Raw genomic sequence first — 24958 nt, 5'->3', positions numbered from 1 at the left:
GTATGTGCTAAATAGTGTTTGTTAAAAACAATGTTGCCATAGGAACGGATCCACACTCACCTATACACTCCACAGAAGCCATTCCAGCGTTCACTACCTTGGTCTCTGTATGGGCACTCGCATGACCCAACTTACCGTCACGTGATCAGCGCCGATGCTCATGCCGGCGCACTTCACACTCTGATGCAGAGATCCGCAGTGAAGTAAAAAATGTATCTAAATGTAATGTGTATGAACGGCTCAAATAGGGTCATGTGTGTAAAAAATGTATTTAAAAAAAGCTAATGATTGTACAAAGTATAAAGAAAAAAAAGTATACAACGGTATATCATCTCCACTGCATCAATGTGAAGTGTTAAAGGTAGATATGTGAAAAAATATATAAGTGGGTAATAAAGATATGTGAGGCATAGAAAAAAATGTGTATGTATATGTGGTAATGCTGAAGGCAACCTATAGTCACCCACAGCAGAACCACATACATATGAAAAAAAAAAAAAAAAATTATATATAAAATTATTATTATTATTATCTTTTTTTTTTCTTCGCATGTCTACCTTTAACACTATTCACATTGATGCAATGGAGACCTGTATTTTATGATGAATGTATTTGACACATTTGTAGATTACGGTAACTTATGAATTGGATAAGGAGTTTACTGATGTTGCACCTTATAAAATGCTGACTTGATCACTTGTACACCATGCTTGATCAAGACGGTGTGATACCGTCGAAACGTCATGCTTGTGAACGTGGGTCAATAAAGCACTGTTGTGTTTCACTGAACGACCTCAGGTGTGCTGCTGGATTTTTGCATCATTTGGAATCTGCGACTGGGACTGCATGTTTTCCATTTGCACCCAGTTTCCTGACGATATATATATATATACATACACACTGTAATAATATATATATACATATATATATATATATATATACACACACACACATACACACTGTATTTACACATACATACAATGGGCAAAAAAGTATTTAGTCAGCCACCAATTGTGCAAGTTCTTCCACTTAAAAAGATGAGAGAGGCCTGTAATCTTCATCATAGGTATACCTCAACTATGAGAGACATAATGAGAGAAAAAAATCCATAAAATCACACTGTCTAATTTTAAAGAATTTATTTGTAAATTATGGTGGAAAATAAGTATTTGTTCAATAACAAAAGTTAATCTCAATACTTTGTTATATACCCTTTGTTGGCAGTGACAGAGGTCAAATGTTTTCGGTAAGTCTTCACAACGTTCTCACACACTGTTGCTGGTATTTTGGCCCATTCCTCCATGAAGATCTCCTCTAGAGCAGTGATGTTTGGGGCTGTCGCTGGGCAACACAGACTTTCAACTCCCTCCAAAGCTTTTCTATGGGGTTGAGATCTGGAGACTGGCTAGGCCACTCCAGGACCTTGAAATGCTTCTCATGAAGCCACTCCTTCGTTACCCGGGCAGTGTTTTTGGGATCATTGTCATGCTGAAAGACCCAGCCACATTTCAACTTCAATGCCCTTGCTGATGGAAGGAGGTTTTCACTCAAAATCTCACGATACATGGCCCCATTCATTCTTTCCTTTACACGGATCAGTCGTCCTGGTCCCTTAGCAGATAAACAGCCCCAAAAGCATGATGTTTCCACCCCCCATGCTTCACAGTAGGTATGGTGCTCTTTAGATGCAACTCAGTATTCTTTCTCCTCCAAACACAACGAGTTGAGTTTTTACCAAAAACTTCTACTTTGGTTTCATCTGACCATATGACATTCTCCCAATCCTGTTCTGGATTATCCAAATGCTCTCTAGAAAACTTCAGATGGGCCCAGACATGTACTGGCTTAAGCAGGGGGACATGTCTGGCACTGCATGATTTGAGTCCCTGGTGGAGTAGTGTGTTACTGATGGTAGCCTTTGTTACTTTGGTCCCAGCTCTCTGCAGGTCATTCACTAGGTCCCCTTGTGTGGTTCTGGGATTTTTGCTCACCATTCTTGTGATAATTTTGACACCACGGGGTGAGATCTTGCGTGGAGCCCCAGATCGAGGGAGATTATCAGTGGTCTTGTATGTCTTCCATTTTCTAATAATTGCTCCTACAGTTGATTTCTTCAAACCAAGCTGCTTGTCTATTGCAGATTCAGTCTTCCCAGCCTGGTGCAGGTCTACAATTTTGTTTCTGGTGTCCTTCGACAGCTCTTTGGTCTTGGCCATAGTGGAGTTTGGAGTGTGACTGTTTGGAGGTTCTGGACAGGTGTCATTTATACTGATAAAAAGTTCAAACAGGTGCCATTAATACAGGTAATGAGTGGAGGACAGAGTAGACTCTTAAAGAAGAAGTCACAGGTCTGTGAGCCAAAAATCTTGCAATGTTGTTGGTGACCAAATACTTATTTTCCACCATAATTTGCAAATAAATTCTTTAAAAATCAGACAATGTGATTTTATGGATTTTTTTTCTCATTATGTCTCTCATTGTTGAGGTATACCTATGATGAAAATTACAGTCCTATCTCATCCTTTTAAGTGGGAGAACTTTTGGTGGCTGACTAAATTTTCTTTGCCCCATTATATATAAATATTATAATAATAAATAATACTTGGATACAAAATTGTATGAAAGTGTCTGTGTGTATAAACTACTGAAGGCATGTTGATAACATGAAGAATGAGTTTTTTTATTTTTATTTTGTAATAAAGATTTTGTGTATGTCAAACATGTGAAAATTATCCTGGTTACAAAAAAGGTGCAAAATGTCCAGAAGTGAAAGGGTTAAAGGGGTACTCCAGAGCGGGAAAGCGATGTTTTTAAATCAACTGGTGACAGAAAGTTACACAGATTTGTAATTTACTTCTGTTTAAAAATCTGAAGCCTTCCAGGACTTACCAGCTGCTGTATGCTCCAGAGGAAGTCATACAACTTTTAAAATCAGACTTGGTGCTCTCTGCTGCCACATCTGTCCAGGTCAGGAACTGTACAGAGCAAAAGCAAATTCCCGTAGCAAACCTATCCTGCTCTGGACAGTTTCTGACATGGGCATAAGTGACAGCAGAGAGCACTGTGGTCAGACTAGAAAGGCTACACAACTTTCTCCAAGATTTTTAAATAGAAGTAGTTTACAGATCTGTATAAATGCCTGTCACTGGCTGATTTATAAAACATTTTTTTCTCTGGCTGGCACTGAGAATACTAATCAGGTCACTTGACTCCTCACTGACAAAGGTTTTAATATTATTGACCATCAGTCAAAGTTTTGTAACTGGTGCTGACAAAATGTCGATTTAGACAAAACTGTTGTAATCTACACACACACAGAAGAAATTATACGAGTACCTCCAAGCTCTTTCACATTGAGAATTGCACTCTGGAATGGAACGGCTTTTATACTAAAACCTAAAATATAAAAAGAACAAATATTAAACGGCAGATAATTCACATATTCCAAGAGTACTGTGCAAAAGTCAGAAAACACTCTTAATTTATGCCATTTCCTCCGAAACCATTTTTACTGATAGAAGATGCTGGAAAACATATATTTTATCAGGCAGAAAGCAAAAAATGACCCACAGCTTCTGAAAGGTGTGTGTTCCACTACCGCCTTCTCCCGCAACGTGTGTCCAATCCCACTGCTCCAACAAACATTTTGTCACAACTTTTAGAGAGTGTACCCTCTGTGATATTTCATCACCCTCTTGTGCCATTTCAGAGATTTGCCAGATGTGCAGGGTTTTGCAATACCCGATGTGTGTTCTGTGATCACCTACTCCTGTCCGCAACAACTTCATTACCGCCAGCAAGTTTTTCTTTTATCGAGGTCAGTGGAACAGTGGGATCCCAATCCCGATGCAAGGCTCTATTGCATGCTTCAGGGAGTGGAGCGCAATGTCGCTCGCTTCTCCAACTTATATCTCATAATCGCAGTAGTCTGAGCAACATATCAAAAGTAGTTTTAAAGTACACTAATGATTTAAAACTGCAATTGTTGGTCGTCCAAGAAATAATCTAAGTGTTACTGCGGAGGAGGAGGAAGAAAAGGACAATCTATTAAATATCATCTTCTCCATTATATTTACACAGGAAAATCCAATAGCAGATGACATGAGTAAGACTAGAGAATATATGTATATGGCCTAGCAACTGGCTCAATAATGGGAAACCTAGGGTGTTGTTAATGGAACATACTTCAATTAGATTACAGTTCACAGTTGGGCAAAACAGGGGTCAGATGTGGGTCCTCTTCTTTTTAACATGTTTATATGTGTACATAGACACTAAACAGGGTAAGGTGATCACCACAGAAGAGGATAATATAATATCACAGAGGGATCTGGGGAAGCTGGAGGCTTAAAGGGGTATTCCAGGAAAAAACTTTTTTATATATATCAACTGGCTCCAGAAAGTTAAACAGATTTGTAAATTACTTCTATTAAAAAATCTTAATCCTTTCAGTACTTATGAGCTTCTGAAGTAAAGGTTGTTCTTTTCTGTCTAAATCCTCTCTGATGACACCTGTCTCGGGAAACGCCCAGTTTAGAAGAGGTTTGCTATGGGGATTTGCTTCTAAACTGGGTGTTTCCCGAGACAGGTGTCATCAGAGAAGATTTAAGGTACGTTCCCACACGGCGTATTTTGCTGCGTATTTGCTGCGTATTTGGTGCTGCGTATTTTCCTACCCATTGACTTCAACAGGGAAAATAAAATACGCAGCAGCAAATACGCAGCAAATACGCTGTGTGGGAATGTACCCTTAGACAGAAAAGAACAACCTTAACTTCAGAAGCTCATAAGTACTTAAAGGATTAAGATTTTTTAATAGAAGTAATTTACAAATCTGTTAAACTTTCTGGAGCCAGTTGATATATATATATATATATAAAAAAAGTTTTTTCCTGGAATACCCCTTTAAGCACAGACATGGCAAATGAAGCTCAATGTGGTTAAATGTAAGGTTATGTACTTGGGCGGAGGCAAGAAGACATATGATTATGTGCTAAATTGTAAAACACTGGGTAAAAACTACCACTGAAAAGGATTTGGTGGTATCAATGGACAATAATCTCAACATTATTGATCAATGCCAGGCAGTTGTTGCCAAAGCAAATAAAATCATAAAAGTCATCAAAAGATGCATAAAGGTTTACGACAAGAACATAGCTTTGCCTCTATACAAATCACTTGTAAAACCACGCTTATTATTTTGTGTATTATATTGTGCACCTGGAAAGAAGGACATGGCTGAAATTGAGCAGGTTTGAAAGAGGGTGACCAAGGTAATTAATGGCATGGGAGCATTACAAGACCAAGACAGGTTATTAAGATTGGGGTTATTTAAGTTGGAGACTTAAAATGTATAAATATATGAAAGGACAGTACAGAGATCTTTCATGTAAACTCTCTATACCTAGACCTGTAACTATGACAAGGGGGCATCCTCTACATCTAGAGGAAAAAAGGTTTCACCATCAACAGATGTGAATTCTTTACTGTAAGAGCAGTGAGTATATGGAACTCTGCCACATGAAGCTGTGATGGTCGATTCAGCAAACAGGTATGGGGCAATTGGCATCTGCCTTAATAAGGGTTTGTTTGTTTGTTTGTTTTTTCTTCCCCTAGATTAGCACAGAAGGGGTATAGGTTAAACTCGATTGTCTTATTTCAACCTTATCAACTACGTAAATATGATTGGGTCATTGAGTCTCATAGTGGCCCACTGGGGAACCTTCTGCAGTCAGCCTTGGGGTCCTAAAAAGGCTGCCTGTGTCATAGATAAACAGTACATAATTTTAACATACAAGAAAAATAGTAATGCCTTCATGGGATAAAAAAAATTAATAAAATGCAGAAAGCTAAAGACTTATACTGCATATATATGTAAAAAAAATCAGATGTCTATTAGTGAAAGACAGTACAAACTCCATCACAAAAACATAATAAACTTATAGGAACATGTTTATTACCTGTAGTAGGCACAATATTGTCGTGGCTCTCACTGCACAGTTGTGTTAAAAGACTTGTCTTCCCAGATCCTGTGAGTCCTATACAAACAATATCATATTCAGGCCGAGGAGGAGGAGGACCCTTACAACAGAGGGCTCGAAAACACTGCAAAAACAATTATTAAAAGAAATGAGCAACAATACCAGCTTCGCATGGAGCATGTACAGCACATGTACTGTATGTCATAATGACAACTGCCACAAGTACAAAATACCAGTAATATAAGCAGCTAAGGTATCCGGGAAACAACGTTGTACAGCTCCAATGTACTCACTTTACACAATTTACTCTTTACACTAACTGACAACATACTGTAGAATAACCGAGCCTATTCAATCCCTACAAAGGCCACTGAAGAGCTCGAGTAAATTAAACCAACAAAATAACCTTCACACAACCAAGACCATGAAAAAACATAACATAACTTCCCTATAATTTTAGAAAATAGAAAATATACTATAGAATCTTCTATAGTGTAAGTTAGTGAAGTGATTCCTGCTATAGCATAGGGCATCGATAAGGGATTGTTTAGATCTGCCTTAGGGAGCTCCATTTGGGAGTCCATTCAAAATAAATAAAACTAAGGTGAACTAGGGCTACACAATATCACAATCGTATTACGATATTGGCAAATTGTGATTATTTTCCCCAGGGAAAATTTGTGACTATTTTGATGGCGGCCCAACACCATATGACACATGTACGCGGGGTCTGGATCGCCGCCAAAATTAAAATGCTAAGTCAGTGTTTCCCAGCCAGTGTGTCTTCAGCTGCTGCAGTATCTTCTCATTGCTTCCACCAACCAGCTGGTTCCAGGACCTTTCCCGCTCAGCCAATCAGAGGCCACAGTGGTGTCATGCCAGGCCAATGATTGGCTGAGCAGGAAGGTCCTGTAAGTCCCATAAGTCACGAGACAGCATGAAGGAGAACGGGATTTGTGGCACCTATGGGGGACTAGGCCTAGGTAATCAGGTTTTTTTTTTTATGTTTCCCCTGCTTCACAGTACAGCATTAATGGGGGGGATGTGACATAGGGGAGATGTGACAAGGGAGAGGGGGGAGAAATGTGACATGGGAGTGGTTACATGAAATAGCATGTGAACATGCAGGGGAAGATGCGACATGGGGGTGGGGATGTGACATGGAGGAGATGTGACAAGGGGGGAGATGTAACAATGGATGGGATGTTACAAGGGTGGGGGGAGATGTTACAAGGAGGGGGAGATGTTACAAGGGGAGTATAGATGTGAAAAATGGAGATAAAGATGAAATGGGGGGGTGAAATAGGGGGACTTCACCATTTGTTTATAATAATGCAATCGAAACCACAATATTTACCCCTATAAATCGATGCACATTTTCCCCAAATCGTGCTGCCCTAAGCTGAACAGTCCGTTGCACAACAGACACCAACAGATCCCATTGGCTTTAATGAGGTTCGTCTGGCTTTCCATTTGGTGTCCATTGTTTGCCGGATTTGAGCGGAGAAAAAAATAACTTCTTATTAATATTTCTCTGCTCATGTCCCACTGTTTCAATGGACGTTGTGTAATGAAATAGTAAAATGCTAAATTATTTCATGAGATGACCCCTTTAGATATACTCTTGGGGGCACAGGCTTTGCTGCCGTGATATGGATACTAACGCAAAAATGTGGATGTATTGCAGCTGCCCACAACCAGTCTTGACAAGGTAGCCTTATCTTATTGGTCCCTAAAATTTGCATCACTTTTGGTTAAAAACAATCTACAAAGACCCCTTTAGAGTGGCTGGAACCCATCTCGTCTGTGGAATGTGTCCGAGCCTGCAGAGAAGTCATTAGGATTTGTTCTGCTGATGTAGGTTTTCTGCGCTGGATGAGGCCCTGTAGGAGCACTTTAATGCTTAACACACATGTTAGAAGTGTAGAGCTGTTCCTAACATTCATCTACTACCGAGAGACAAGTGGGAACTGTATAATACACACAACAAGCTGAAGTCCATTGGATCAGGCTGGCGTCCTTTTATTGGTTTTCGGGGATACATAATCCATTTGTGATCACAGTCAGCTTGACGCAAGGAGGTAAAAGTTTGATAGGAATTGAGCGAGGAAGAAATAGTCAGCCCTGCCAGCTAAGTTTATGGCTCTCATGGACCTCTGTGTTATGCAGCATCACACCTGTAATGTGACTGAAAATATTAAAATGTTCCTCTACAGTAAATCCAGTCAAAAATGTGAACATGGAGAGCTGTGGGGGAACAAGACAGATATAAACACGAGATGAAGTTCTGAAGTCTTAGGAATTGAGAGTTTCCAAGGGAGAGAATTCCTTCGAGACCCAATTTGGAGTATTCTGCTAAATTCTAGGAATCTCCTGGGAGTCTCCTTGATAGAATTTCCCACCCTATCCGCAGCAGTTCCAGCAAATGCAGAAGCCGTGTGTCAGAAAGACTTCAACTGGACTATGTAAAAAATAGCCGTGTTCTAGTTATTTTGCCAAACTCTAGTATGGAAACTTAAAGGGGTTATCCAGGAAAAAACCCTTTTTTTCATCTATCAACTGGCTCCAGAAAGTTAAACAGATTTGTAAATTACTTCTATTAAAAATCTTAATCCTTTCAGTACTTATGAGCTTCTGAAGTTAAGGTTGTTCTTTTCTGTCTAAATCCTCTCTGATGACACCTGTCTCGGAAACGCCCAGTTTAGAAGAGGTTTGCTATGGGGATTTGCTTCTAAACTGGGCGGTTCCCGAGACAGGTGTCATCAGAGAGGATTTAGACAGAAAAGAACAACTTTAACTTCAGAAGCTCATAAGTACTGAAAGGATTAATATTTTTTAACAGAAGTAATTTACAAATCTGTTTAACTTTCTGGAGCCAGTTGATATATATAAAAAATAAGTTTTTTCCTGGAATACCCCTTTAATTTTTTTAAAAGGGGTTTCCAGGCTAATAAAATACCCCCCCTGTGCATTTAAGAATAGAAAAAAAAAAGCAGGCATACAAACCTCCCCCACCATTGTCAAATCTTCTTCCTGATTCTGGTCATTGACTGAGCAGGGAGTGAAACATTATGAAATATAGGAATAACAGGACCACAACAGGGACCAGCAGTTCTGACAGCAGCAGGGGAAGTATACCAGTTTCTGTTTTTATCATGCACAGGGAGTCAGATACTACAGTATTATGTCCACACAAGAAAAAATATTGGAGCAACTCACCCGGTATTAGTGGAGTCAATTCAAACGACATCGCAGTCAGCAGGGGATGCAGCGGGAGGTGGAAGATGTTACGGGGGGGGGGGCGAGTGCGATACGGCTGTGGCCTGACACCTGACTTCCCCCCCCGTAACATCTTCCGACTCCCGCTGCATCCCCGCCAGACCGCGATGCTGACCACAATGTCGATCGTTCGAATTGACTCCACTAATACTGGGTGAGTTGCTCCGCTATTTTTTCTTGTGTGGACATTGATTTTGCTTATACTACTGGTGTAGAGCACCACCAACAGGAGAGCATACACCTGCTACACTAAGTTATATATTAAGAGGATTTAAACTGACAGGTACATAGGGCTGTGCCGGATCGGTTTGTTCTTTTGAGATTGCATTACTACAGTATTATGTTTGCTTGGAAACCCTACCGCGTACATTCACACGGGTGGATCTTCTGCTGGGGAAAATCTGCATTAGACCCTATTGAAATTAAATTTGCTGTTGATTTTTGGCTGGGGAAATTCTGCCACGGCTAAACTCACAGCTAAAATCTGGCAGAAGATCTGCCCCTGTTAATGCACCCCAACTCGATCGTTGCTTGTGTTTAACCATTGTTTCCCAAGTTGGAAAATGTGAAGCATTTAATATTGTAATAAATATGTTTTTGAACATTGTTATAACATCAACTAAGATGAGGATAGACTCAAATGTACTGTATAACTATAAAGTCAAATCCTTATTAACCAGTCTAGTCATTTTATGAGCTGCTCCGTCCAGGGACAATAGCTTTTTTTTAAAAGAGAAAAAAAAAATTACATGTGTAAAAAAAATTCTAAGAAAAACGCTGCGGTATATCGAAGAGATTATAAGTGCATTTACATCAGAAAACAGTTATAGAGCGGGTATAATGTATTCTCTCTTTTCACGGTGCTAAAACTTGACTAGACTGTTCTCACACTTGTTGCTATCTAGGTTTTAAAATATGCAGGCAGACAAGTCTGTAAATGAGAACATGATCAAAGTTGTTGGGGTCAGACTTGGAAAAACAATGGTGCTAGTGCCTGTCAAAAGGTGATTCCCACTGCACAGAAAGGTTCAAATTACGCAATGTAGCATGAATAAAAAAAAAGCGCTACTTTTAAAAAAAATTTTTTTTTAGAAGGGCCAATAAGAAAACGTTGGCGAAAAAAAAAAAGAATTCACTCCAATTTTTTTAATACACTTTTTTGGGTTGCTTTGGCTATTGTACGGAACTTTGTTTTGTTTTTTTTATGTATTGATATACAATTTTACATTTTTCTTTACAGCACAGAATTGTGCCCATAAATCTTCATGTCATCGACAGGAAGGGTCTTGGGTAGACTATTAACATAAATCTGACAAACGCTAATTTGATGGGTGGCTGTATCTGTCTGCTGCCAGGCCCGTCTAGACAGCCTATTGAGAAATGCTGAAACACAACTGTTTGTCCCCTGTAACACCATCTGGAAACAGCAATAAGAGCCTACCCAGTGCCATTCACAAATGGGATCAAAGCACATGCTAATTCCTTCATGAAGTCCTACACATAGAAAATTCAATCTCGGCTCGCCGGCAATTTTCTGTAGAACTTAACGAAGAAATGGCGACTTTGTAAGCACTTAGCAAAGCGTGAACTGAGAGATTGGGGAAGGGGGGGGATGTTGTTGTTAATGGATAGAACCGGCAATACCTGCTATAGAACCCATAGGAACCTGCTCGTCTCCAGAGTCTTAACCCATTAGAGGCCCATAAGATTCAGAGAGCCCTATTGACATTCAGAGCACTTCATAGTTAAGTATATTTCTCCTGCTCAGTCTTCCATTAAACTCCACTCCAGCATTACTTCAAAGCAGTGGGGGCCCCCTATTGAACTGCTTTACGTACAGCAAACATAAAAGTCTGGTCGAGAGGCAGGGCTTTCTCCAAACACCCTCGATTCTGACATTTTTTTTTTTTTTGTTTTTTTGTTCAGATGGAATGAATGGCATGTCATTCACATGGAAGCTAAATTTCACTAAAATAACCTGTAACACATGATGTTTTGGCCAATGACTGGACACCAAAATTATAAATATGTCGGATATAAACTAACAAAAAATGTAAACACACCTAAGATAAGAAAAACTAAGAATACATTGACACAATATGTAAATATATTTTACGTCTATAGTACAGGATTAATGTTAACCCTGAGGAGACGTATAAATAGGTTAGCCAAATGAACATGTCCCTTCAACGGGTTAGAGAAAAGCGGCTGCAAAGCACCCTCGAAGGCTCACTATTTCAAGGGAGCAAGGGAATTGACCATTTTTTGGGGGTGTAATTTAGCTGTCCCTCTACACATCACATCGGCATGATCTGCTACAAACTGGCTTTATTAAAGGGAATAGGTCATCATGCTACCTGAACCACAAGACATCGGGTGGTCCTCAATGGCTTCTTTCTGCCTCACCAGCCTTGATTGATATATCTCTATGTGCAAACAGGGAGAGATCTATCAATGGAGTCTGGTGGGGCAGGGAGAAGCCATCAATAGAAGAATAGAAAAGATGAAAGACTCCCTTTTATAATATTGCAGTCATTTTTATAAATTTTTACATTTGTAAAATTGGCATTGGCCGATTATGGTAAATGGAGAAATAATAAACTCTCTTGGAGAAGGTTGCTGATACTATGGGTGAGATTTACTATAATGGTGCGTTCACACATGCATATTTTCTGCTGCAGATTTGCTGTAGCAGATTTTGTTACCCATTAAAGTCAATGGGCAGCAAATTTCTGCAAGTGTGAACGCACTAAAAGTGTAAACTGTACAGACAGACAATCTAAAAAATGCTCCAGATTCTCCAGACACACAATTGGTCGGATACATACTTTAGACAGTCTATTCTAGGTCTAGCCCCAACAAGGGCTCGTTCACACGAACAGATTTAGTTTCAAACTCACAGCGGGTTTCACTTTTGGCTACAGCGAGCGAGTATGAAACAAAATCTGCTGTCGTATGAATGAGCCCTAAGCTGGCTTACGTTACACTAAAATAACACACCACAAGTTTGGCACACTGACCTGACCTCTTTTTACTATGAAGCAGTAGTTCCACAGCCTGTCATGGTTCTGTCACTAAGGCACAAGGGCTTCTGCAAGGTCTTATCCTAAAGGACCCTAGCCACACTCTAGAGGCCTGCTTGGAACTGGGATCAAGCTGAAATGCTTGCAGGCATAGGCCGAATTAGATTTGTTGCGGGATTGGACACACACATTGTGGGAGTGGGCGGGATTGGACACACACGTTGTGGGAGAAGAACACACGCATTGCGGGCGGAAATGGTCAGAAATGTATTGCAAGCTGAATTAAAAGGGTACTCCGGTGGAAAACAGATTTGTAAATTACTTCTATTAAAAAAATCTTAATCCTTCCACTACTTATCAGCTGCTGTATACTCCAGAGGAAGTTGAGTTATTCTTTTCTGTCGGACCACAGTGCTCTCAGCTGACACCTCTGTATATGTCAGGAACTGTCTGGAGCAGGAGAGATTTGCTATGGGGATTTGCTCCTACTCTGGACAGTTCGTGACATGGACAGAGGTGTCAGCAGAGAGCACTGTGGTCAGACAGAAAAGAACTACATAATTTCATCTGGAGCATACAGCAGCTGATAAGTACAAGAAGGATTAAAGCGTACCTGTCATAATTCCAAAATCCTGATCATGTACATATAATAATGTGTCTAGGACCTATATATCCCTAACAAATAGCATGTTGCCCACTTGCTTTTTCTTCTTGCCTTCTGGAGGAGGCGTGCCCAACTCTCTCCCTCACTGTGATGACTCATCTGCTCTGAGTCTGGGAGCAGCCTCGCAGTCTGCAAGTAACTGCACAGTAGTTTTGATGCATACATTTTCTTTCTATCTGTTCCTAGTAAAGCTGGATGCTAATCAACATAGCTCACACTGTCTGATCAGCTTTTTTTGTAATTCAGGAGTCAGAGAAAGCTTTGGCTATTCAAGCATGCTGGGAGTTGTAGTTTTGCAAGAGCTGGAGCTGCAGTGTGTGTAAAGCACTGTGTTAGAGAAGTGTTGCCTTTACCTGTTGCAAAACTACAACTCCCAGCATGCCCACACATCCTTTGTCTATAGATTTGCAAAAGCTGGAGGCACACAGCTGGAGAATACACAGCTCTATAACAGAGTTTTACAAAGATTGTACCATCATGGAACTTGTAGTTTAGGAACATCTGAAGGCTGTAGTGGTGCAATGGTGATCTCCTATACTGGATACCAACATACTTTACGGGCGGTATACAGTATGCTGCAAAATACAGAGTAGTCTGTCTGCATAAAGACAGATGACCCTTAGTGGGAGCTATTTTTATTTTTAGTAAAATTAAAAACATTTCTTAAATAAATGTATATTGAAAAAAAGTCATCTTATCAGTAGTACTACAAAATATAAAAAGTTATTCATAATGACAGTGCCAGATTTTATAATAGAAGTCATGTACAAATCTGTTTAACATTTTGGAGCCAGTTGATATGGAAAATAATAATAATAATAGTTTTCCACCAGAGTACCCCTTTCACCCCTTAAAGGGGTACTCCGCCCCTAGACATCTTATCCCCTATACAAAGGATAGGGGATAAGATGTCAGATCGCCGCAGTCCCGCTGCTGGGGACCCCTGGGATCTCCGCTGCGGCACCGCGCTATCATTACAGCACAGAGCGAGTTCGCTCTGTGCGTAATGACGGGCGATATGGGGGACGGAGCAGCGTGACGTCATGGTGCCGCCCCTCGTGACATCACGGCCCGTCCCCTTAATGCAAGTCTATGGGAGGGGGTGTGACGACCGCCACACCCCCTCCCATAGACTTGTATTGAAAGGGGCGGGCCGTGACATCACGAGGGGCGGAGCCGTGACGTAACGATGCTCCGGCCCCTGTACTGCCCATCATTACGTGCAGAGCGCTTTGCCGCAGCGGGGATCCCAGGGGTCCCCAGCAGCAGGTCCATGGCGATCTGACATCTTATCCCCTATCCTTTGGATAGGGGATAAGATGTCTAGGGGCGGAATACCCCTTTAAGGACGCAGCCCTTTTTCACCTTAAAGGAACTTTTTTGCAATTCTGACCACCGTCACTTTAAGCATTAATAACTCTGATTCTGAGACTGTTTTTTGGGACATATTCTACTTTATTTTAGTGGTAAATTTTCGTCATTTTAGTGGTAATCCTTTCTTGGTGAAAAAAATCCCCAAATTTCATAAAAATTCTGAAAATTTAGCATTTTTCTAACTTTGAAACTCTGCTTGTAAGGAAAATAGAGCAGCAATTTTCTAAATTTTAATGAAAATTGCAAAATCTGAAGGGACAGATGTTACAGAACTACAACTCCCAGCATGCCTGGGCAGTCTAGGCATGCTGAGAGTTGTAGTTTTGCAACATCTGGAGGGCTACCGCATGTTGCAAAACTACAACTCCCAGCATGCCCAGACAGCCTTTGGCTGTCTGGGCATGCTGGGAGTTGCAGTTTGGCAACTACTAGGAAGGCAGCAGTAAAGATCTGCCTTCCTTGATGCTCCACGTCGTCGCCTCCCTACCTGCGCCGCTGATCTCCGCTGATGCCACCGATGATCGCCGGTCCCCACTGCATCTTCTTTACAGGTACCGGCCGCCATCTTATCCCCCCGTTCTGCCCGACATCCAGGGGTGGGCAGAGCGGGGGGTTTCCATGGCAAACCCCCGTCTTCAACTGCCATTGGTCAGTACTCAGTGCTGACTAATGGCAGGGGATAGGAGGAGGTTGCACCACTGCAACCTCGCTCCTATCCCTTAGGATGATCGGGGCTGTCACTGACAGCTCCGATCATCCCTATTTTCCGGGCGATCGGGTCACCAGAGACCCGATCAGCCCCAAATAGCAGAAAATCGCATGTCTGAATTGACATGCGATTTCCTGCGACCGCCGACATGGGGGGGGTCTCAGGACCCCCCTCGGCGATTTGCCGGGATGCCTGCTGAATTATTTCAGCAGGCATCCCGGTCCAGTCCCCGACCGGCTAGCGGCGGGGACTGGAATTCCCACGGGCATATCCATACATCCACAGTTCTTAAGGACTTTAAAACAGGGGCGTATGGAAACACCCGCCGTCCTTAAGAGGTTAAGAAAACCATTCTGCACAGGGCTCTACCACACCCCTTGTTTCACAAGACTCAAAGGTTCAGATTTATCAAACTGTGTGAGAAAAACTGGAGTGATTTTTCCCCAGCAACCAATCACAGCTCAAGTTTCACTTTACTAGAGCTCGTTAGCTGAGCTGTGATTGGTTGCTGGGGAAAAATTGCTCCAGTTTTTCTCTCATGCAGTTTAAATCTGGGCCATAGCATCTAAAAAAAAAAAGTGTCTAAAACTCATCAATGTAGTGCAAGCCAGGCAAGCTACTTATTTAAGGAAAATTGCGTCAGAATTCATGTCCATTTGCAATAGTAAATCTGCCCCAGTGTTCCCTATAAATTCAGATGAAAATCCGTACTTAATATAGCCCCTGGACAGAAGAGGCGGCATTTCTGGGGAATTCAAAAAATATTTTTATTAATTAATACTTTATTACTGGGTAACGTCTGTAAATGGATAGTCCTATAATGGTAAGTAAAGACATACCGATTGGAAATGCCGATCATCACTCATTGATGGGGTTTCGAATGTTATGCAACACAACAAGGCCTGTTGTCTCCATGATTTTCCCCTGCACGGAGTCGCCCCCTATTCTCTGCAGTACAGGGAACCACATACTACACAGAGAGAAGAGGTTGGACATCCACAATCATAACTTTACTTCATATTATAGTTATGGAATAACCCTCTAAAAAAAAAAAATTAAAAGATAAAACCAGTTTTATAACCATCTCAGTTGTAATCCTGATCCCTGCACCGCTGCTATCAGTATAAATGATCATAACCCTATTGATCAGTCAACTTACAATGGCCTCAACATACAATAGGTTCAACATACAAAGGCCTTTTCTGGACCATTGTAACTTGAAACCAGACTCCACATACAATGCTACAGACAGTCCAGATCTGTGAAATGTGTCAATGGCTGGAAGAACTGACCAATCAGAATGGGCATTCACTGGTAAAACACCTGTACTACTGAAGTGCATGCACTGACTTGTGTCTGGTAGCGCCCCCTACAGTACAGGGAGGTATTACATGTTCTGTACTACTCTTTACCTGTGCCAGGGTTAGCTGCTCCTTTGGACACCAGGTGAGGGCGGCTCCATGTTACTTTTTTGGGACACTGTATACTGTACAGGACCCTGAAGAAGCTCCTGTCCTCTACATAAACAGTGATTACAGCTTCCCGCAGATCTTTATTACTTTTATATGTAAGGATTTGCTTTATCTCTTTTAGTTATCTACTTATTTTGCTTGAATCCTCACGTTTTTCCTATTTTTGGATGACATTCTGGTGACCTCAAAACCAATTACCAGGTTTCCATAGAGTTATGGTCTCCACATACAATGGTTTCAACATACAATGGTCATCCTGGAACCGATTAATATTATAACTTGAGGGACCACTGTATTAATGCAGTATATTTTCCTAGGAACCGCCGCACACAGGCCCCTTTCCCCTTTTCGTGTGACTTCTGTCTGTATGACAGTCACTTTCGAGAAGTGGAGGGTGTCTGCCGGAGCAGCGATTTCCAGTTGCTCATTTACAATCGGGTGGAATGCCGAGGATTTTCCTCCTTTTACTGGGAAATTACGGCAGACACAACTCGGCACATAGTCTTATCTTTGTAACACACAACAAATGAGTGATTTGTTTCACAAAGAAAGGCCTTGCCAGCAGCAGATGAGTAAATGGGACTAGGAAAAAGAAAAAAAAAGCGCCCAGCTATTGAGACCCCAGTATGCCATCCATATTAACGAATGACTGCACCTCCCCCACCAAATGGTAATGTAACTAACAGAACAACATAAAGACATTATGAGACAAGACCCTGTGTCAGACAGTTCAAGTAAAATCCATCTTGACGGCAAGAAGCCATGTCATTTCCCAGGCTGAATTATGGAGAAAGTCCACACAGACAGGAAAACCTGACCAAACGCGGAACCTGTTGTGACACTACAACTCCCAGCATTCACTGGCAGCTAAAGGAGCTACAGGTTGTGTACCACCGCAGCAGCTGCTTGTACCTAGAACCAGGATAAAGTTTATATAATGTATATCAAAACCTAGTAGGGCAGCATTTACCAACCAGGGTGCCTTCAGCTGTTGCAAAACTACAACTCCCTGCATGCCCGGACAGCCGTTGGCTGTCCGGGCATGCTGGTAGTTGTAGTTTTGCAACAGCTGAAGGCACCTTGGTGGGGAAACCGTATGGTGGGGTCTTCCCATTTCACATTTATAATACTAAAAACTATAAGCAGGTATATTAAATATTCTTTAAAAAAATATATATAATAATAATATTATATATATATATATATATATATATATATATATATATTTATTTTTTTGCGACAGATACCCTTTCGTTTTCTTTCAATGTTAATATAATATATATATATATATATATATATATATATATATATATATATATACACACACACACACACACACACACACACACACATTGAAAGAAAACAAAAGTTTATCTGTCGATTTAAAAAAAATTTATATATAATTTTTTTTGAAAGAGACAGATACACTTTTGTTTTCTTTCAATGTGTGTGTGTGTATATATATATATATATATATATATATATATTTACACACACATTGAAAGAACACAGAAGTGTATCTGTCACTTTAAAAAAAATTAAAAAATAAAAATAAAATAGTTGTCTAAAACGTACATATCCAAACCATTCTCTAGAACGAGTGGGAAGAGAAGGGCAAGGCTGGGCGAAACGATCCTATAGGCTTACACTGAGAGTCCGTCACCTGCCACAAAGCTGTGAGAGGACGTGTTTAGAGAACACTTCAGCAAGGTACACCCAGAAGAGGCATGCGGCTCTGCTTCAAAGCAGCGGCCATCTTTGACTGTGTAAACAGCTTCTGCATTACCCTGGAAGAGGTAATTGCGCAAAGGAGGCAGACAGAGGGATATGAATATTCTTAAGGCATGCGAGATGGAGGGGGAAGCAAGCTGGAGGTCAGGGTGCATGTATCTGGCTCATTAGCATATACCAAAAAATGGGGATTATGGACCAAACAAGCCACTGAGCGAAGATAGGCGATGGCCATTTTCATCAGTGTCACCCGAACTTTAAGCCTGTGCCAACAAGGTTAGTGTAGGCGATACTGATGACAAATTCCCTACACCTTTAGGCATATTAAAACACAAAATAATTTCTGCTTGTCAAATAGTTTACTGACACAGTATTCCCTAACTATACAGATGACTTGCTACCAGTCATCTGACCAAAACAGACACCCAATGTGTTTTCCACACAAAACTTGAAGAATCCCTAAAAAGGGTTCCAGGATTTAAAATTCAAGCAGAGCTCCAGTTTCTTCACAGTCTCCCACTTCAGACAGAGTTACACCTTTTTTTAAGCACAGACATAATTCAGCCTCAGCACCTGTGCTGACTGGAGCCAAACTGAAAACCTGGACTGCCCAGAGAGGAAATGACATGTCCCACTACCAATTCGTCTGTGATTCCATAAAATACAGGCCTGTAAACAGACTATACCAGAAGTCCCTTAGCAGCCATGGTCCTTAGTAGCTAGGGACTTCACACTATTTCTGGATGTGATGTGAACATCAGTGAGTCTCATAGACCAAATGGATTCTGCAAAAATATTACGATCCCTGACCGCCGTTCTTGTGTCAGTCCTAGTAATTCTTGAAGGTTATTATTTATGATTAGTTTGAGATAACGTTAAAAATTGTAATCAAACTATTAAGTGTATTCATAAAAAAAACTAAAAAATCTATACAGTATAAGACTATATAAAAAGGTATATTCAGGGGTGGTCTTCAGGTCAGGTAATACTATGGTGGTGTAGAAAGCTGTGTGTTAGGATGAAAAGAGTTAATAAGGAGTCAATAACTAGATCGTTTAGTTAGTAATGTTGGTGGTCTAAGAGTTAATAAGTAGTATTCTAGGAATTAACAGTGGCTATCCCGGCATCCAGAGGTCACTTACCAGTCCAGGGTCCTGCAGATTCAAACCATTGTATAATACTCCATTGGTTCGGTGGGGGGGGGGGGGGGGGGGGTGAGTGAATTATCGGAGACTGATCAAGTCATCACAGACCACTACCTAAACGTAAAACAGGGGCTCCAGTCTCAGACACTCGCGCCAAGTCACCTCCAGCCTAGTCCTGGTCTGTCTCCCAGCTAAGGAGAAAATAAAATACAAGACTATATAAACTTCATCATAAACTTCCCCACAAGTACAGGGACAGTGGGGGAGTTTCCATAAGAAGAAGTTTCCCATTCTTCAGATACTTCAGGAAACAAAGTCACTGAACTATAAAAAGGGCTGAATAATTTAAATATCCCCCTTTGGCGCGAGTTTTATTTAAAGATAATGTCAAACAGCGTGACACTGCTATGATACAAGTGCGAAAGCACAGCACACTGCTGGGGTCCACCAGACCAGACAACTTCTTGTTAAGCTGCACTGCCATCTAGTGGCTACAAGACAGAATGCACATTTTTGGTCTTTTTAGATCACATGAATTATTATTACTAATTATTCTCTTTATGTATGGCTTCGAAAACAAGCTTTTTTTTAATGCTGCAAAATTGATTTTTAGTTACAGATCTATCTTGGCTAAATAATATGTTTGTTTAAGTCTATGGAATAGCAGCCGTCAATGCATCATTGTAAAAATTTTTTTTTAAAAATACATGTTTTTTAAGTGTTTCTTAACCAAGGTGCCTTCAGCTGTTAAAAAACGACAGCTTCCAGCATGTCCAGACTGCCTTTTGTTGTCCGGGCATGCTGGGAGTTGTAGTTTTACAACAGCTGGAGACAGACACACTGGCCCTCATTTACTAAGTTTTCCGGGTTGTATTTTTTCCTTTTCCCCACTGATAGCTAGGGCTTTTTACACATATTTACTAATGTGTCGCATGTGAGTGTCGCACAATTTCGCATACGAGTTATAGTGTTGCAGCAGAATCCCTCTCGGATTCTGACAAGATTCCTGTCAGAATTCAATTCATTCAGAAGCGCGGGAGAGTGAGAAAATAACTGCTTTCTGTTTGCTGGAGATTATGGCTCCAGCAAACAGAAAGCACATTCCCATAAACCATCCCCACCCCCCCACTCCTGTCACATTCCCCCCTTGTCACATCCCCCCCCCCCCCCTCTCCCTCCTGTCACATTCTTGTACTGCAGCAATACACTGGGTTTCCCGGGCAGATATCAAATCTTCCGCAGGACATGGGAAACCTAGTGTATTGCTGCAGTACAAGACCTTTCCCCATCAGCCAATCACTTGCTTGACGCGTGACACCACTGCGGCCAGTGATTGGCTGAAAAGGGAAAGGTCCTACTGTACTAAGAGAGGAAACTCTGGAGCGCACACAGACGAAACTGCAGGGACAGGTGAGCAAAATTTTAATGTTTTTATTTTTTCCCTGCACACTTTGATCAGTGTTTTTCAAGCAGGGTGCCTCCAGCTGTTTTGAAACTACTACTCCCAGCATGCCCGGACAGCCTTTGCCGGTTCGGGCATGCTGAGAGGTGTAGTTTTGCAACAACTGGAGGCACACTGGTTGGGAAATAGTTTGCACAAACTTGAACACATTTTTTGCAACAGCTTGCAGCTGTCAGTCAACACAACAACACAAAACCCGAGTAATGTGGTTGGGAAAATTGGTAAATATGTGTGAAAGTAAGGTTTTTGTCGGGGAACACCCCTTTTTAGGCTTTTCAGCAAGCCGAGTCGGATGGTTCGGGAATTAGTGTTGCAACATGTCGCACATTGTCTGCGCCATGGCGCAGACAATGGGGGGCATTTCCTAATCTAGTCTATTCTGGGTATGCTTATAGACCAGCGTATGTGGTAGTCTCCTGTCTATTGTGCTCCTAATTTATCAAAGGTCTCACAGCCCTTGATAAATTCTGTGCTCAGACTTCAGGGTCTACAGCTTAAACTGCATTTAGACCTGCTCCAACATGGTCTGACATTTCTGCGTATTTTGGGCAGATGCGACTTGTCGCACAAAAGTCGCACTTGATAAATTCAGCACCAATGTATTTTCCAATGCATTTCCGTCTAAAATAGACTTGCATGCATCATGTTCTAAAAATCCTCTACAGCAAAAGCGGCAGAAAAGTCGCACATATTTAGACTGCGACTTTCTGTGCGACAAATTTAGACAGGAAAAACCAGTCTAAATCCTTTGATAAATCTCCCCCAATGTGCAACAACATAAACCCAACAAATGCTGTCGGTTTGGCGATAGTAAATGAGGCCCGCTGTTTGTACATACCATAGGGTAGTGTTTTCTAAAGCCTATATCCATATCTGAAAAGCTGTGTTTCCTAACCAGGGTGCCTCCAGCTGTTGCAAAACTACAACTCCCAGCATGCCCAAACAGCCAAAATGGCTGGAATGACAAAATCAAACCACAAACCCAAAAAAGAAATGTTAAAACGAAATGTTAAAACGTGAAACAACCTGCAACAATTTCTACAACTTTACTTGTTTAGAACAAGGATCATCTTTTTTCTTTTATTTTTTTTAATTTTTAATTTTTTAAGGCTTTAAATGCGACCGAAAATACACTGAACGTTGCTTAAAATGTATGTGATCCTAAAAAGTTTTTGCAAACAGTTACACTAAAAGTGACAACTACCAGTTGGTCAAAGAAGAAATATACATTATTTAGCATGATAGTAATGCTGTTAAAGTGGGTACTTTGCAAAAACTTTTTATATAAACAACAGGTACACTTTAACAAACTGGAACAAAATAAAAGTGTTATAAAATCAGGCTCCTCAATGTGATACTCAGAGACACATACAGAGACAATAAAGCTAACCATGGCTACTAGACAGTGACAACTTGTCTCACTATCAATGTCACAGTAAATCATAACCTGTAGGGTACAGCATACAACTGCCCCATTATGCTAAACCAACACAATTAACCTACCTAGTACACTGGTCAGTAGCCACCAGAGTTCGCCCTGTACCTCTGAAAAGGGAATCTTTTGCAATTTGCAAGGGGTACTCCGCTGCCCCGCGTTCGGAACATTTTGTCCCGAATGCTTGGAGCAGGCGGCGGGGGTCGTGACTTCACTGCCACGCCGCTCGTGACATCACGTCATGCCCCCTCAATTCAAGTCTATGGGAGGGGGCGTGGCAGCTGCCACGCCCCCTCCCATAGACTTGCATTGAGGGGGCATGGCATCACGTCACGAGGGGCGTGACAGTGACTTCACGACCCCCGCTGCCCACTCCAAGCATTCTAAATGAATGTCGGGTACTGCACAGAGATGGTGGGAGTCCCAGCAGCAGGACCCCCGTGATCAGACATCTTATCCTTTTGATAGGAGATAAGATGTCTAGGGACGGAATACCCCTTTAAATGTCAAAAGCGGTTTATAGTACGTAACAGGCTATCTAACTTCCTCTCTTACCAGCCACTTTGTTTTCCAAACGCATTAAAAAAAGAATAAGAAAAAAAAACTTAACAGCAAACAACACAAACCCAAAGAGAGAGGATCTTTCCATTTTTCCAACAGACCCTTAAAAGGAGATATATGCATATAATCTCACTACCCCAAGTACCCTGCATCATCTCTTTATCCTCACTTAGCTTAAGAATACTAACACCCCCACCCCAAGAGATCCCTTTACCAGTCAGTGAAAAGGGGGGGGGGGGGGGGGGGGGAAAGCTCCATTTTAACTCATCGGACCCCCGAGATCCTGATATCTAAAAGAAAAACAGGTGCCGGTGGGTAGGTGCTGTTTATCAGAACCCCTCACTGGTTCTGAAAAGCAGAACTTACCCACCAGCACCTGTTTTTCTTTTAGACACCAGGATTGGCATTGATCACAGCATCTTAAGGGTTAATGACAGGCAGCTGCTGTCAATCATTTTCTAAACTAACTCAGATTATATTCCCTAACTACTCCTAACACCCCTCCTGCCCTTCTGCGTGCGTGAATTTATTGCTCATTAACTTTAATGGAATTTCCGCATGTGGAATTCTGCTGCTGAAATTCTGCATTCCGGGGGCCAGAAAAAAAGACTGGTCTTATATTTTTTTCGTACTTTGGCTGCGGAATTCTATTGATATCAATGGGGCTGACTTTCTTAAACCCGATGCGATCAAAAGTTATTAGCCGGAGACAGTGTCTGTTCCATGATGGGAGCAGTAGTGTGAGAGAGAGCTCCTGCTGGGGAAGCGGGTGGCATTGCGCCGTGATCACCGGCCGCCCATCTATATAATAAACCTGATCCGCACTCTAAAAAAAACACCCGGAGCCTTGAATATCTACTTAATTTTTGACAACAAAAAATACATTGCTATGGAGAGGTGCGGCTGACATGACCCCCCCCCCCCCTCCCGGTTAATAGGTTTTGATTGCATCGAGTTTCAGTAGGGATCAATCTCTCAGCCCCTGTAATACTACTCCCAACATTGAACAGACTTTGTTCTATGATGGGAGTAGTAATACTAGTGGTACAGTAGTCTCCCCAGCCGCCAGCAGACTCCGCTGGCAGGGGAACTACTACTCCCATCATGAAAACGAGTCTGTTCCATGATGGGAGTAGTAGTAGTACCGCAGCAGTGCAGGAGTCACGGGTGGTTGCGGAGTAAAGATGCAGAATCATGCAGAATCCAGGCGAACTTTTCCGCATGAATTCTGCACAAATTCCGCATCTGTTTAACATCTGCCGAATTCTGCACTGAACTAATGAGGATGCAGAATTGATGCAGATGTGCAGAATTTACGTCATGTAAAAGCGGCAAGGAACAGAACAGAGCCACCTAGTGGCCATTTTTTTTTCAATCACATTAAAAACATATAAAGGTTGAGAATTTTAACAGCAAGTAAATAGCAAAGTGTCTTATAATTACATAAGGAACAATATATAAAAAGTTTAGTTTGGTGACAGGTACCAAGAAGCACCATGACATAACTAATAAAAAAAAACAGCTGAATAAAATTTCAAACGAAAACCAGCACTAACATCTAAATTTTAAGAAAATAAGGTTACAGGGGCTAAAGAAAAATGATGGAGTGTGGAAGACTGGATGTTATAAGTGTTATAATCTGCAATGGTCAAGGAGATTATGTTGGAACTTATGTCTGGTGCCGCGACTACTTACGGTATATTTCCGAGTATAAACTGTAAGTTTGGAGGACTCGAAAGTGCAGTGGTCCATGCTTTTGAGTCTCACAACATAATTGTCCATGCAAAGAAATGGACCAAACATAGTCACTAGTAGACTATGCTCAATCCACTGTACTGAAGAGGTATATGTTGGCATACCTATATACCCCATATGTAGAGCACTGATGTAGTGTTTTACTGGTTGGGAAACACTGACCTAAAAGGGTTAATCTAAAGAGAATTTTTTTTTTTTTTAAATAAACTGGTGCCAGAAAGTTATACAGATTTGTAAATTACATTTAACAATCCTAATCCTTCCAGTACTTATCAGCTGTTGTATACTACAGAGGAAGTTGTGTAGTTCTTTTTTAGTCTGACCACATTAAACGATCACACTGTAATACTGTTAAGTGCTATGCACC

At 41.3% G+C, this 24958-nt stretch overlaps 1 protein-coding gene across 4 annotated transcripts in view; it reads right to left on the bottom strand.

Annotated features, from left to right (window-relative positions):
- Positions 1-24958, bottom strand: part of ARL15 (ADP ribosylation factor like GTPase 15) — a 263307-nt gene that overhangs the window by 162161 nt on the left and 76188 nt on the right. For all 4 annotated transcript variants that reach the window (XM_056541755.1, XM_056541763.1, XM_056541778.1 and 1 more), the window contains 2 exons: positions 5961-6105; positions 3337-3396 (listed from right to left, as the gene is read on the bottom strand). In XM_056541755.1, coding sequence (XP_056397730.1) covers positions 3337-3396; positions 5961-6105 — 205 coding nt within the window. The remainder of the gene's footprint in view (positions 1-3336; positions 3397-5960; positions 6106-24958) is intronic.

This window comes from Hyla sarda, chromosome 1 (assembly GCF_029499605.1).
Source record: "Hyla sarda isolate aHylSar1 chromosome 1, aHylSar1.hap1, whole genome shotgun sequence".
Taxonomy (NCBI): Eukaryota; Metazoa; Chordata; class Amphibia; order Anura; family Hylidae; genus Hyla; species Hyla sarda.
Note: the sequence above shows the minus strand (reverse complement) of the source record. Positions and strands in the feature narration are given on the sequence as shown.